The 14,169-nt window shown below is 35.2% G+C and overlaps 1 protein-coding gene across 1 annotated transcript; it reads left to right on the plus strand.

Moving 5' to 3' along the window:
- Window positions 1-307: 307 nt before the first annotated feature.
- On the plus strand, window positions 308-1,795 carry LOC141815486 (transcription termination factor MTERF15, mitochondrial-like). The gene has a single exon (XM_074703429.1). It carries the CDS (start codon window positions 308-310, stop codon window positions 1,523-1,525), a length of 1,218 nt encoding a protein of 405 aa, XP_074559530.1. The 3' UTR covers window positions 1,526-1,795.
- The last annotated feature ends 12,374 nt before the right edge of the window (window positions 1,796-14,169 follow it).

The following is a 14,169-nucleotide window of genomic DNA, read 5'->3' on the forward strand; positions in this document are numbered from 1 at the left end:
AAATAAAAAAAGAAATATGATTTTCAAAAAATAAAATAAAAAAATAAAAAATAATGTAATTTTAATTTGTATCTTAAAAGTCTACAGGTTGTTAAAAATTATGTGAAATTTGACAGCTGAAATGAAACTTTCACTAACTTTTTTTAGTCCGACGAATTTATCTATAGAGTAAAATGTAAATTATCAAATTCGGAGGACAAATGGTAAAATTAAAAAAAAAAAAAAAAGAAGTTCCGGAACAATGATACAATATAAACACGCTAGGGTTTTGGGGGAAGGACAAATCGAAATATTCGGAGGAGAGACGATGAAGAGGCTACATTGCTTCTTCTGCAAAACCGTGTCTTCCGCTCGTTCTCCTCGCCCCCACGATGCTGCCCTCCTCTTCGCCGTCTTACCTTACTCGGCCTCCGCCACCGCCGCCGGCGCCGCATCCACCGCTGGGAAGCACATGTTCATGGCCCAGTACCTCGTCGACTCATGTGGCTTCGATCAGGAGAAGGCCACCGAGGTTTCGAAGCTTCTCAACGGCATTGAATCCCGGCAGCAGCCCGACTCCGTCCTTGCTTTCCTCAAAAGATACGGCTTCGATGACGCATCAGTAAAAAGGCTTCTACATTACTTCCCCAAATGTCTTCTTTTGGACGTAGAGAAGACACTTGCCCCAAAGTTCCGAGCTTTTGAAGATCTGGGTCTCTGCCCATCCGACATCGTCCACCTCGTCCGATCGAATCCCTGCATCGTCAAAATCAAACACGAACGAACTGTGCCTAAGATCGAATTTTGGCAAGGCCTTTTCAGATCCAAGGATGCACTGGTGAAGTCGTTCAAGAGAAACCGAGGGATTCTTGCGTACAGCATCGAGAAGAAGATCCAGCCCAACATTGAGTTGCTTCGGGAATATGGCTTGGACGGCCCAAAGCTTGCCTCTATCTTGCGGAGTCGCCCACTCATCGTGGCACAGAAAGCTGATTTCTTGAAGTCCTTGATCAGGCGTGCGGAGGACTTGGGAGTGCCACGGACATCGGGGATGTTCCATCGCACTCTGCTTGCACTCTCCATGGTCAATCCAGAGAAGTTCAAGATGCAAATGGAATTGTTCCGGAGCTTTGGGTGGTCAGAGGACGATTTTGTTGCGGCATTCCAGAAATGTCCTACCTTTCCGCTAAAGTCTTCGATGACTTTGCAGAGAACAATGGAGTTCTTGATAAATGAGGTTGGATATGCTTCGTCTTACATCGCTATACGTCCAATACTATTGATAATGAGCTTGGAGAGAAGGTTGATTCCGAGACATCGGATCTTGGCAACCTTGAAGTCTAGGGGGCACTGTGAAACTGATTGCAAAGTGTATACATACATGAAGGTTTCCGAGGCCAAATTCGTAGAGAAGTACATTATCCTCTACAAGGACAGGTATCCAGATCTGAGCGAACTCTATGCAAGCTTAAACCACTCTAATGTTTCTGATTCTAGACTTCAAAGAGGTAAATCATTTTTTTCGCCTGCAAGGCATCGTTCATGATGCCAATTTTCACTGAATGGCTTCTCCTCTGTCAAACTCTAAGCTACTATTTATGCCAACAAGCATGAAGATAAGAAGAATTCACAGAATCATGATCTAGTTTTTGCATGTCAAATGATCTTGATTTTATGTGTCAATTGAGCTAAAAGCTCTCAGATTCATCACTTGCTATGTTAGACAATTGTTACTGCAAGAGACATCTTTCCTTAATGAACATTCAGTAATCTCTCCTTGTTTGAGTTGTAGTAACTCATCAATAGGTCCCGTGGAATGTTGCACGGTTGTCTCCTAACATATTTTGGATGAAATGTTTTGAACACTTCTTGAATTTTGTCTATTGACTTGGTATTACATGTTTGATACTGAAACTACTTGTGGGTTTGTGACTTGCAATCCTAGCAACATGAAAGGAGGGTTCAACTTTGAACCCTCGGGAACACTACACTACTCGTGAGTTTGTGACTTGCAATATGGATTAAGTTGACTCAAATTACTTTAAAAAATTTTAATGATGTTTTATCTTACCTAACTGACTTTTTAAACATGAAAGGAGGGTTCAGCTTTGAAGAAATCAAAACACGGAATAAAAACAAACTAAAGGAGTTTTAGATAGTTTGCTATCTATTGAAGGGAAATTCCCCTACAATACGTTGTAGCGAAATCTCGATCCTAAGATACTTGAGATCCATATTGAAAATCTAACTGCTGCACCATAACTCCGGTGGCTTGACAGGTTCTCTCAATAAAAAATGATAAATCTCAGTTAGCCTCATTGACTATCCCTGAGGGTGATCGATCCGGCCTCATGGAAGTTTTCCACCGACCACCAGGGTAAATCGGGAAGTGGTTCTCTCAATGGTTATATAAAGAGTTGATGTATAGCATTATCGTGTGGTGAACGAAAGGATTACTAGGCATTACGAAAGGATTAGAAAGAGAGAGGGACCAGGCATTGGGGGGAAAGAGGAGACACAGAAATAGCAAAAGCTCTCCACTAAAATATTCAATGAAGTCCAGAGCTGTTCACAAGGTTCTTTCAAAGGGTCATAGGGAGAGGCCTTTATGTTAGATTATTTATTAATAATTATTTGGAGAATTGAAAGGGTAATTAAAATCATGACGTTCTATTTTACATAGAATCCCTCTTCTCTCGCTTTTATAAATAATTATTATTAAGAATTATTCGGTACTAAAAGTTATCTGGAAAAGTAGTTATCAAAAGGGTAATTATTGAGAGTTATATTTACAATAACTCCCACATAAATGATAAAGATAACTTCAAGAATGGGACAACTTTAAAAAACGTAGGATAACTTCCACATAAAAGTTATATAAATGTTGTATTTGTCATCATCAAAGATACAAGGAAAAAGAAAATTTAGAGAGGAGAGAAAAAATCGAAGAAAGTTATGTATATCAAGAATCTACTACATTATGGATCCAGGTATGCATTCTTTAATTTCTTAATTTTTGGCATTCAATCAGATTGTGAAAGTCATTATATTCAACATCGTTGTACATATGGTGTAGTTTCTCCCTTTTGTAATTGATGTATTGTATGACAACTACAATCATGGTTTTTCTAACATTTGGTATCAAAGTCAAGTTGTGGATATTATGATTTTTCATTACTAATGATCCAAATTATGAATGTTATTGTTAAATTGATTAGTTTTAGAATTTTGTTGATATGTATGATTTGGAGTTATATATTATGAATTTAGAGTTCGTTAATCACCAAAGTGATCAACTCTGTGAAATTTATAATTCCAAAATTACATGATTGTATATGAAGCAATATGAATGATATATTTTAAGTTAATTAAAATTCATTATTATAAAGCATATATAGATCACTTAAAGGTGTATCATTGCTTATAATTAATGATATTAAAGGATTTATTAACAAATGTAGTAAATGCTTGTATATCCAAAGATAACATGCATGTTATTTTAAGTATGGTTGTTAGCCCATTAAAATATGTTCATGTAGCATTATTGTCATTATGGTTATGCATTTAAGTATCACCCAAAAGTGAACTTAGATACATTACTAAAGTTGATCTTGGGTTGAATCCATTAAATTTACTTGAAGTATTAATCTGTGAGTTTGTGTAAATGTTAGCTGCTTTCAATAAAATGTTTACTTTGGTAAATAGAATGATTAAGTTCAATGGGTTGAATTATATTGATTGGTCTGAACAAATCCAATTTCAACTGGGTATTATGGGCTTTGATATAATATTGAAAATGAAATAGAAACTCACAGTCATTATTGAGACTAATATGAAAGTTGACAAGACTCTTTATGAGGCTTGGGTGCAGTCTAATAAGTTGAGCTTGAACTTAATGAAAATGACGATGGCTGAAAATGTCAAGCCATCTATGCCCAAAACTGACAATGCAAGGGAATTCATAAAATTGATTAAGGAATACTCACAATCAGAGATTACTAATAAGTTTATTGTGGGAACTTTGAGTGAGTTGACGATTAAGAAATTTGATTATCTCAGCCATTCATGATCATGTGACAAGTATGGAAAATCTAACAGCAAAGTTGAAGTCGATGTGAATGAATGTGAGTGAGTCATTTCTAATATAGTTTATCATCAACTCACTTCCATATGAGTTTGGATAGTTCCATTGCGTGGTCGATTTCGGGGCATGGTGCAACGGTAGGACATCCGGTGAATTCGATAACACTATTAAAGAGTAATAGAACTTTCAGGAAATTTTTTTATAAGTGAATTATAACACTATTAAACAGTAATAGAACTTTCAAGAAATTAAAGTTATGGTGGTTAAGGAGGAAGGAAGGTTGAAAAAATAAGGGATGAGTTGATCCATTTGTCGACCCATGATGGAGCCGATAGCAGCAAGGCTAAACCAGGTAAGAATGGTAAAAATAAAGGAAAGGTCTTCATGAAAGTTAAAGAAAGTAGAGTCCATAAAGAAAAGAAGTGTTATTTTTTTGGATAAAAGTGATCACTTCAAGAAGAATTGTCTGAAAGGAAAGAGTTGGTTTAAAAAGAAAGGTAAATACTATGTTTCAATAATTTCAAATCAAATCTTATTGAAGTGCCTAATAATATCTAGTGGTTGGATTCTAGTGCAACTACTCATGTGTCGCATATTATATAGGGATTCCTTTCGATCCGAACCATAAATGAAATTGAAAATTTTCTATATATGGGGAGCAGAATGAAGGTACAAATAGAAGGAATTGGGACATATAGATTGATCTTGGACATTGCTTGTTCTTTAGACCTAGAAAATTGCCTCTATGTTCCTGTATGTGTTAGGAATTTAATTTCTATTGGACAGCTGAACGATGTAGGATTTAACTTTAAAATTGGAGATGGTGTATTTTCTTTGTATAAACATGAATACTATTATAGTTCTAGTACTTTAATAAATGGTTTATATCATTTCAATTTTGATGTTATTTTTACTGAATCTCTATTTTATGTTGAATACATAATTGGTAGTAAACATAGTGCACATAATGAAGATTCTGCTTACTTGTGGCATTAAAGATTCAGTCACATATTCAAAGAAAGGATAATGAGATTAACGAAAAGTGAAATATTATCTCATTTGAATTTCAATGATTGGGATATACATTTGGATTGTATTAAGAGAAAACAAACCAAACATATATCAAGAAATATAATCACAAGAAGCAGCCAACCACTTGAAATAATACACATTGATATTTGTGGTCTTTTTGACATTCCATCTTAGAGCGGTGAAAAGTATTTATCACCTTTATTGATAACTTTTCACGTTATTGTTATTTATACTTACTGCATGAAACATCCTAAGCAGTGGACATCCTTCAGTTGTTAGTTAATGAGGTTGAAAGGTAGTTGAATAAAAAAAGAAAGTCGTGAGGTTTGATAGAGATGGTGAATATTATGAAAAAAAATTTAATGAGAATGAGCAATGTCTCAATCCATTTGCAAAATTTCTTCAAAGTCGAGGCATATGTGCACAATATATGATGCCTGGTACACTACTACAGAATGATGTAGCTGAAAGCCATCGTACTCTTATGGACATTGTTAGGAGTATGTTAAGTTACAGTACTATACCTTTATCATTGTAGATGTATACATTAAAGACTAATGTATATCTGCTTAATAGAGTTCCTAGTAAGACAGGTCCTAAGACCCCTAATGAATTGTAGACAGGAAGGAAACCTAGTCAATTTTTTTGAAGATATAAACTTTTTGATTTTTTTGATCGGCTAAGGTCCATCAGTCAGTTTCGTCCAAAAGTGGCTGATGGACCTAGAGACCTCAGAATGACATGAAATTAGATTTTATATGCTCAAACAGTAATTTCTGAATGTATCCATATCCTCAAACACCAATGCGATACACCATATTGAGAATAGTGATTTTTTGGACATGAAACAACATAGGAAATAGTGTCTGAAGATACTCACTCATAGACACCACAATTGAGATCCTTGAACTCCCCACTTTTTTAAGATACAAACTTTTTGATTTTTTGATCGGCTAAGGTCGATCAGTCGGTTTCATCCAAAAGTGGTTGATAGATCTAGAGACCTCAGAAAGACATGAAACTAATTTTTATGTGCTTGGGCAGTGCTCCTAAATATATCCATTCCCTCAAATACCAATGCGATACACCGTGTTGAGAGCAGAGATTTTTTGAACATGAATCAACATGAGAAATGGTGTCTAAAATTCATTATAATTTCCACGACAATGATACTCACCATAAAAATGTTATTTGGACTCCCCTTTTTATGAAAATATAAAGTTTTTGATTTTTTTTAAAGGCTAAGGTCCATCAGTTGATTTTGTGCAAAAGTAGCTGATAGACTTAGAAGACCTCAGAATGACATAAAACTATATTCTATGTGCTCAGAACAGTGCTCCTGAATGTATTTATGCCCTCAAACACTAATGCGATATACCTTATTGAGAGCAATAATTTTTTGAACACGAATCGAGCATGATAAATAGTGTCTGAAGCTCATTATAAGTTCCATGATAATGATACCACTGACCAACATCATAAATACGATATTTGGACTCTCCTCTTTCTGAAAAATATAAAGTTTTTGATTTTTTGAAAGGCTAAGGTCCATCAGTTGGTTTTGTGCAAAAGTGGCTGATGGACTTAGAGACATCGGAATGACATAGAACCAGGTCTCTTCCAGTGATCTTGAATATAGCCATGCCCTCAAACTACATTACGATATACCGTATTGAGAGAAATGATTTTTTTAACATGATTGGGTTATTCCTTAGTATATCAAAACCAAGACCATTTTACAAATCTATTGGTCTCATAAAATCTTGAGAAATTTTATCAAACTAACTGACACTACAAATGAGTTTGTAGGACTCATCTAGTTTATGGAAATATCAACCATTAGATTGTCTGAATGGCGAAGGTCCATCATCCATTTGTCAAACATTCTAATTGCATTCACAATATTATAAATGCACATACGAACACACAATTTATATCTCTACATAAAAGAACATATGAATATAGAAACAAAACATAGACAACATAACATATAGACATTTAAATATATATCAACAGTTTTAAAATTAATGCTATGTTAATTAAAATACACATCCTTTCATCACAATGATATTTTTTACAATAATAGTTTTGTGTGCCAAATACATACAAAAGTTGAGCACTATCACAAAATAACACACTATACATGTATCAACTTGTTGGAGGCATTCTACACGATCTTTTATTATGACCTAATTATTTGCACCTACTACATTTGTTTTTATCCTTTCCCATGTGCTTGGACGAGATCCTCGCTTTCTTCCTTCTTCCAGGTTGCACAAGGTTGCTGGGTGGTAAAAAAATATAATTGTGTCCACCTATTAGCCAAAAGTATTTACTTCTACATGGATAAATACGATCCATGTAAGTACTTTTCTAAGTTTCAAATAAGAAACAATGCTCACAATATTGATACGGGTCCATGTTCCTAAATAAACACACTACAATAGCGTGTGAGCAAGGAAATCCTGAAATTTGGAACTCACCACAATCACATTTATAAATCTCCATGTCAACTATATAGGAGGATGCTAAAGTTTATACCTCCATTTCTGTTTTGCTACGTGGATATATTGTATAGTATGCAATTTCTCCTAGTATCAATCTCCTTTATAGCTAATGGTATCATTACTTCTGCAGAATTAGACACTTCCTCCCTATGATTATAAAACCATTGTGCAACCTTCCTCTATATGTTGTTTATTAGTACTATAATTGGGAGTTCTTGAGTGTTCTTGAACAATGCATTCATGATTTCAAAATAATTCATGATCAATATCGAGTATCTTCTACCAGGAAAATGTGCATTTGCCATTTTGTAGGTTCTATATTTTGAAGTCATCTATAAGCATTTGCATGTTTTTCACACATAGTTTGCATGATTCGATCATATTGTAGAATTATATTGGCTCTAGCTGTAATCCAAAACAATCATAATGCAAGTCTATCACGAGTATCTGTAACCATATTACAAGAAAGGTGATAGCAATATAATCCATGGTGAGCAGTAGGGTAAACTTTACACATTGCATATAATATTCCACGATGTCTATCAGATATAATTATCATAGTTAATAGATCAACTGCAAGAAATATCTTTAGGTGATTTAGAAACCACTCCTATGTTAGGTCACACCCAACTTCAACAATTGCAAAGTCATTGAAAGAAGATTTCCATTGCCATCTATTGTTGTGGTCATCAATAATACACCCGGATACTTGTCACTCAGGTGCGTTGCTTCAATTCCAATTAGTTTATAAAAATATGTTCGAAAAATTCTTCCACATGTACCAAAAGCCCAAAAATAACGTTGAAATTTATTATCATCATTTATTTTTAATGCAACATATGTATCTGGATCTCAATATTCTAGCTCATGAAAAAGTCTAGGGAAATCATCATAATCCTTATCAAAATCACCTACCACCTTATTTAGAGCTTTCACACGTATAAAGTATGCCTTTCGATATGATATATGCACTCCAAATCATGATTTCATCTCATTATGAATCGTTTTAGGTCTATACTCTTCTGATGCCATAAAATAACTTTCAATTTAAGAAGCTATAAAAGAGGATATGCATACAAGATGATCAATTATTAACAAGCTAAGACAACACTAGTGACGCTCTAAATATTTTATAACGATCAACTCAATATCTCCCCTTGTAATTATTGTCCATGTACAATTTTCTCCCTCACATATTGATGTTTAACTCTAGTGTTCTAGATGTCCTTTATTTTGTATGTGAAACATCTTTTCATAGCATACTTTGCAAGTGCATTATTAAAATATTTTTGCTTTGCATAAACCTACAACAAGAATTGATATATTTTATATTAGTACTACTGAAATTGAGTATAGTTAATGAAAGTTAAAAAAATTCATTACCTGACCAACACAAAATTCCTCAAGAGAGTCATCTGGTTCTTGCATTTGCGATGGAATAAGTCTTGAGTTCATTACATATGCATTTTTATCTAATGGAAATTGATATTCAAAGTCACTATATTCGTTAGTATTGACTGACTCATTTAATGAATAGTGTATATCATTTACTAAGAATTCATCCTCGAAGATATTTCTTTCAATTTCCGCTTTTATTTTATTGTGGTTATATTCTTGTTTAGTCCATGTATCCTCAAAAAGATCTTCCAATCTTATACTCGTATGTCCTAGGTCTTCCTCAATGCTAAGAGTCTGTCCAATATTCACCACATCACTAGAGAAAGTTGAAGATAACATATTAACGATACTCATTTAAATTTGGAATAACAAATGTGTTTCGATTATCTATTTGTGAATCTATAGATTGCATCATAACTGAGAGCACATTGTTAGAAATTAGATCTTTCTTGCATTGATACAATTAGAAATTAATCATATTGCGAATGAAAAATTCTATAAATAACGAATAGTGGTTAAAGAAAAAAATTGATACAAGACAAAAGACATCTAAAAATTCCTTGACAAATAGTGAGCAAAAAATAATTGATAATGCTAATCTATAAATAAGAAAAAAGACATCTAAAATTTTATAGAAAAAGCATACATTTATCCTAACGAAAAGCTTGGCCTTCAGTAGGATATTTTAGTTAATACCTGTGCTATGATTGGATTGTTTAGAGTGAACAACAATATGTCGCCGACGATAGGATTGGTAAAGCATGAACAAGAGTTTAGATGGTACCATAACATCGATGCTTTAGGGTTTTGATGGAGCTGTTGGAACAGTAGTTATACCCTACCTTAGTGCATTGAGAGAGCTTCGCACGCCCAAAAGATTTGAGTGTTGACGGAAAACAAGAACAAAGACAACGTTGTAGTCGGAATTGGCCGAGATGTTAGGTTTCGCCAATAAGACTTTGGTGGTCAGGAGGAGAGGAATGTTTGTGTTCAGGAGCTGTTATGTCGTGGTGCACGTCAACAACAGACACTCGCCTCGTCGAAAAAGAAGGCGTGGTGTTTGTGTTTTGGTTTTCTGTTCATAATTTCACGAAGGAAGAAGGTGCACCATCGACTATGCCAACCGTCGATTTTGCTTCGGATGCACATCGCGAGTAGACAACACGTCACGATGGTGTGGTTCGAATTTGTGTGGTTGATTCGGACACATGTGGTCATTTGGCGTGCGTCTGGGATGAGTAAACGAGCTTATGCAAAAGGGTAAAATCGAAATAGGATATGCGATTTGATAAATTTGAAAGTACCCTACTCATTTTGAGCATTTTGCAGCTTTACCTTTGTGGTTCGGTAAATTGCCGTAGAAAATTTGTTTATATACTAAAATTTGTTTTAAAATAGCAAAAAAAAAGTAATTTTAAAGATAAATTTAGTATTTCAGTAGGGGTAAATGTAAATAGTCAAATTCTTGGGATAAAATGATAAACTTTCCCAAAAGAAATGAAACAAACCATCTGTGACTCCGACCTCAACCCGTTGCCTACTGCACCACTGCTAGGGTTTTGGAAGAAGAACAAATCGGAATATGAAAAAGGTAGATATTGATGAAGACTCTAAAACCATCGCTTCCAATCGTTCTCCTCGCCACCACAATGCCGCCTTCCTCTTCACCGTCTTTCCTTTCTCTACATCCGCCAATATTATTAATTAATTTAATTTAATTTAAAAATAAATTAGATAAAAAATAATATAGTAAATATTAAATTAATTATATTTTATTCATTCAAAATAAATAAATTAAATTATATAATATTATATTATATTTTATATCTCATAATCTTAGTTATGTGATTATATGATAATTACATTCATAATCAAAATTATATATGATAATTTTAAACCAAACTTACGTTTAGTTTACTCAATTCTTCAGCAAAAGATAGAATCTGTCACTCCAGCGGTCTTACACGGTCAATCCCACGATTATCTGTGAGGAGGTAAATCGAGAAGCTGTAGTTGGCCACGACGGAGGAGGGCATTGCTTCGGCTTCGTCGAGATTTGACTTTTGTCCACATCAATAACTCTACTCCGTCGTAACCAACTCAATCATGTCCTAAAGGCACGTTTAGTTTACTCAAGCATCATGGAGGTCTTGTCAAAAATTTTAGATGTCTTGACGTTAATTTTCATGTGTGCTGTGTGCAGGTCAAACCATACTATGCAGGTTCAATTTCACCTCCAACCTCCAACTGAACACTCATTTTATGAGCAGACTTGCAACTAGAGCTGTCAAATGAGTCAATTCACTGTGGGACAGACCAATTCACTAAAAACCCATCATATGACGGGGCGGGACAGGTTGACCCACCAATTTGGTGAGTTGAAAAATCTCTAATCCAACCCAAGACGAATTGCGGGCTAGGCGGGTCAGCCCACAAGCTTGTCAAAAATAAAAAATATTAAAAATTTTAAGTTTAGATTATATTTAAATTGATCAAGTTGAAATTATTAAACTTGATATTGTAATTTAGATGGATTAAGTCTACTAATTTATTGAATTTTCTTCTTTAGTTTTAAGATTTGAAATAAATAAATAAACGTTCTCAATCCACAGGCCAACCCACGCGGATCGCGGGTCTAGGTGGGTCAATCCATCTTAATCCATCTTAAAATAGGTTGATAAAATTTCAACTCAATCCGTTTAAATTACTTAGCGAGGCGAATCAATCCAACGAGTCTAACTCAAATTGATGACTATTCTTGCAACATCGACAGGTCAGACGATGTTCTACAGGTTGGATCATACTACCTTAGCCTTGCCTTATTTACTTGGTTGCAGTGGTAAGTGAAAAACAAACCATCAGAGAAGACGAAGGTAGTGTACTGCATATGCAACACCTTTATGATGTCCTTTTATTTGTTTCACTTGGTATCAATGCTTTCTTCTGTCTGTTTGACGAGCATTTTAGTTTCCTGAGATTCAAAACCATGGTGGTAAGGAGGTCTACAGGTTAGCAGGAGGCAGATTTATTTACTTATTCCTGAGATTCAGAGCACTGTAATTCCATACTATGGTGGGATTACGGTCCTACCTCACAGTCCTTGCTTTAATTCTGATGAAGCTGGTCTGCTTTTTCTTGTCATAGGATAGGATCAACGGCAACGCAATGCAGCTTGTGGAGGTGCATGAAAAGTTGCTTCCTAGTGCTCACTTGTTCTAATTCCACTCAGGCAAGGTTATCTTCTTCTTCTTCTTGTTCTTCATCATCATCTTCATCATCATCATCATCACGCTACTCACAGTTCAAGCACACTTTCCCCAACTGAGGCCTCCCCAGTGCAATATGATATCAGAAGGGGACCTCTGTGTGCAAGCCAAAGGATTCAAAGCCATGATATTCTACATTGCACTCTACTTGGTGGCCCTAGGGAGTGGCTGCCTCAAGCCGAATATCATCTCACAAGGAGCTGACCAATTCCCCAAGGATGATCCCAATCACTCTAAGAAGCTTTCCACTTACTTCAACACAGCTTACTTCAGCTTCTGTGTCGGCGAATTGATTGCGCTAACGGTTCTCGTTTGGGTCCAGACAAGGTCGGGAATGGATGTCGGTTTCAGTTTATCAGCAGCGACAATGGCAGCCGGGCTCATTAGCTTGATCTGTGGGATGTTCTATTACAGAAACAAGCCTCCACAGGGGAGCATTTTCACCCTAATTGCAAATGTAAGATAATAGAAACAAGCTTGATCTTGTGAAGTGATTGCACAAGATGTGTTGCTCTTTTTTGTTTCGGTTAAAACTGTGAGTGTGCATGTGTTCAGTTAATGTTATGATCTTGAATCTGATACTGAATCTGAACTCCCATTACTAACTTCTATTCTCTTTTTGGTAGTTTGTGTAAATATGAAATTGCATCGAAGGATGTTATCTACCTTGTATCTCATGCTAATTGATTTATGTCTAATCTAATGAATTGCATCCCTTCCTTGTTCACTGTTTTAATCATCATTGCAGGGGCTTTAGCTTTTGATGTAGAGTATGCACGATGGCTTGAAGAACATAAACGGCAGGTCAATGAATTAAGAGCTGCAGTGAATGCTCATGCCAGTGAAAACACCAGCCGAAAGGTGTTTCCCGTGCCAGCCGAAAACATCAACTCTCAATGAATTAAGAGCTGCAGTGAATGCTCATGCCAATGAATGCAATGAATGCTCATGCCAGCTAAAGGGCATTGCTTCCAAAGCAGATGTCTTTCATATACTATCAGGCATGTGAAAGACACCAGTCGAAAGGTGTTTCCTATGGCTAGGGGATTTTCATTCATCTGAACTTCTGAAGGTGATGATCTTCATAGTTTGTAAAATCAACACTAAAATCAACTTGAGACGAATCATTTTGTAAAATGAGGATTAAGAAGTCCTGAAATCTCCAAGAAATTTGATTACCTGAATGAAAATCAAATGAACATATGGTCTGGAATGTGAAAATCCAGTGCAATCTCTACAAAACACTGGTTCTCAGAATGAAAAAGGAAAAGAAAAAAAACACTGGAAAGTGAAAATCTAGTGCAAATCTTTGTTCCACCGGAAGTTGCTTTCCTTTTTGCTGCTACTCATATGGTGGTTGTAAACTTGATGTTCCAAGCAACTAGATTGCAAGTAAAATGAGTGTGACAACCCCAATACCTAGAAGAAAGAAAGCATCAGTAGATTGCAAGTAAAATGCACGATACTAACAATTATAAACTTGGAACAGAGGTCTAATATGACAACTTAAGCATCAAAAGTAATACAACTTAAGCATTTATACCTTTCACATCATCACCACAAGTATCTTCATCAAAAGTAATACAAATTTGTGAAATACAATAAATTAAATTCAGTTATCTTCATCTGAAGAGAAAGCAATCCGTGTGACAATCCAAATTATCAAACACATCATTACCACAAGTAGTTATCTAATTCTTCTCTTTGTTTTATCTAATTCAAAGAGTAACTTGCAATTTTGGGTCTTCAACTCCTTCATAGTATTCTCTATACTTTTGGCATCAACCTCCAATTTGGTTATTCTTCTTAGCAATCCTGGTATTATTTGTGTTGATCTACTACATATCTCATCATCAACCCATGCCCAGAAACCACACCCTCCTCCATTCTGCAATTCTAAGTT

This window comes from Curcuma longa, chromosome 21, assembly GCF_044706935.1.
Source record: "Curcuma longa cultivar G26 ecotype Majalengka, Jawa Barat chromosome 21, ITB_CL_G26_1.1, whole genome shotgun sequence".
In the NCBI taxonomy this organism is placed as follows: Eukaryota; Viridiplantae; Streptophyta; class Magnoliopsida; order Zingiberales; family Zingiberaceae; genus Curcuma; species Curcuma longa.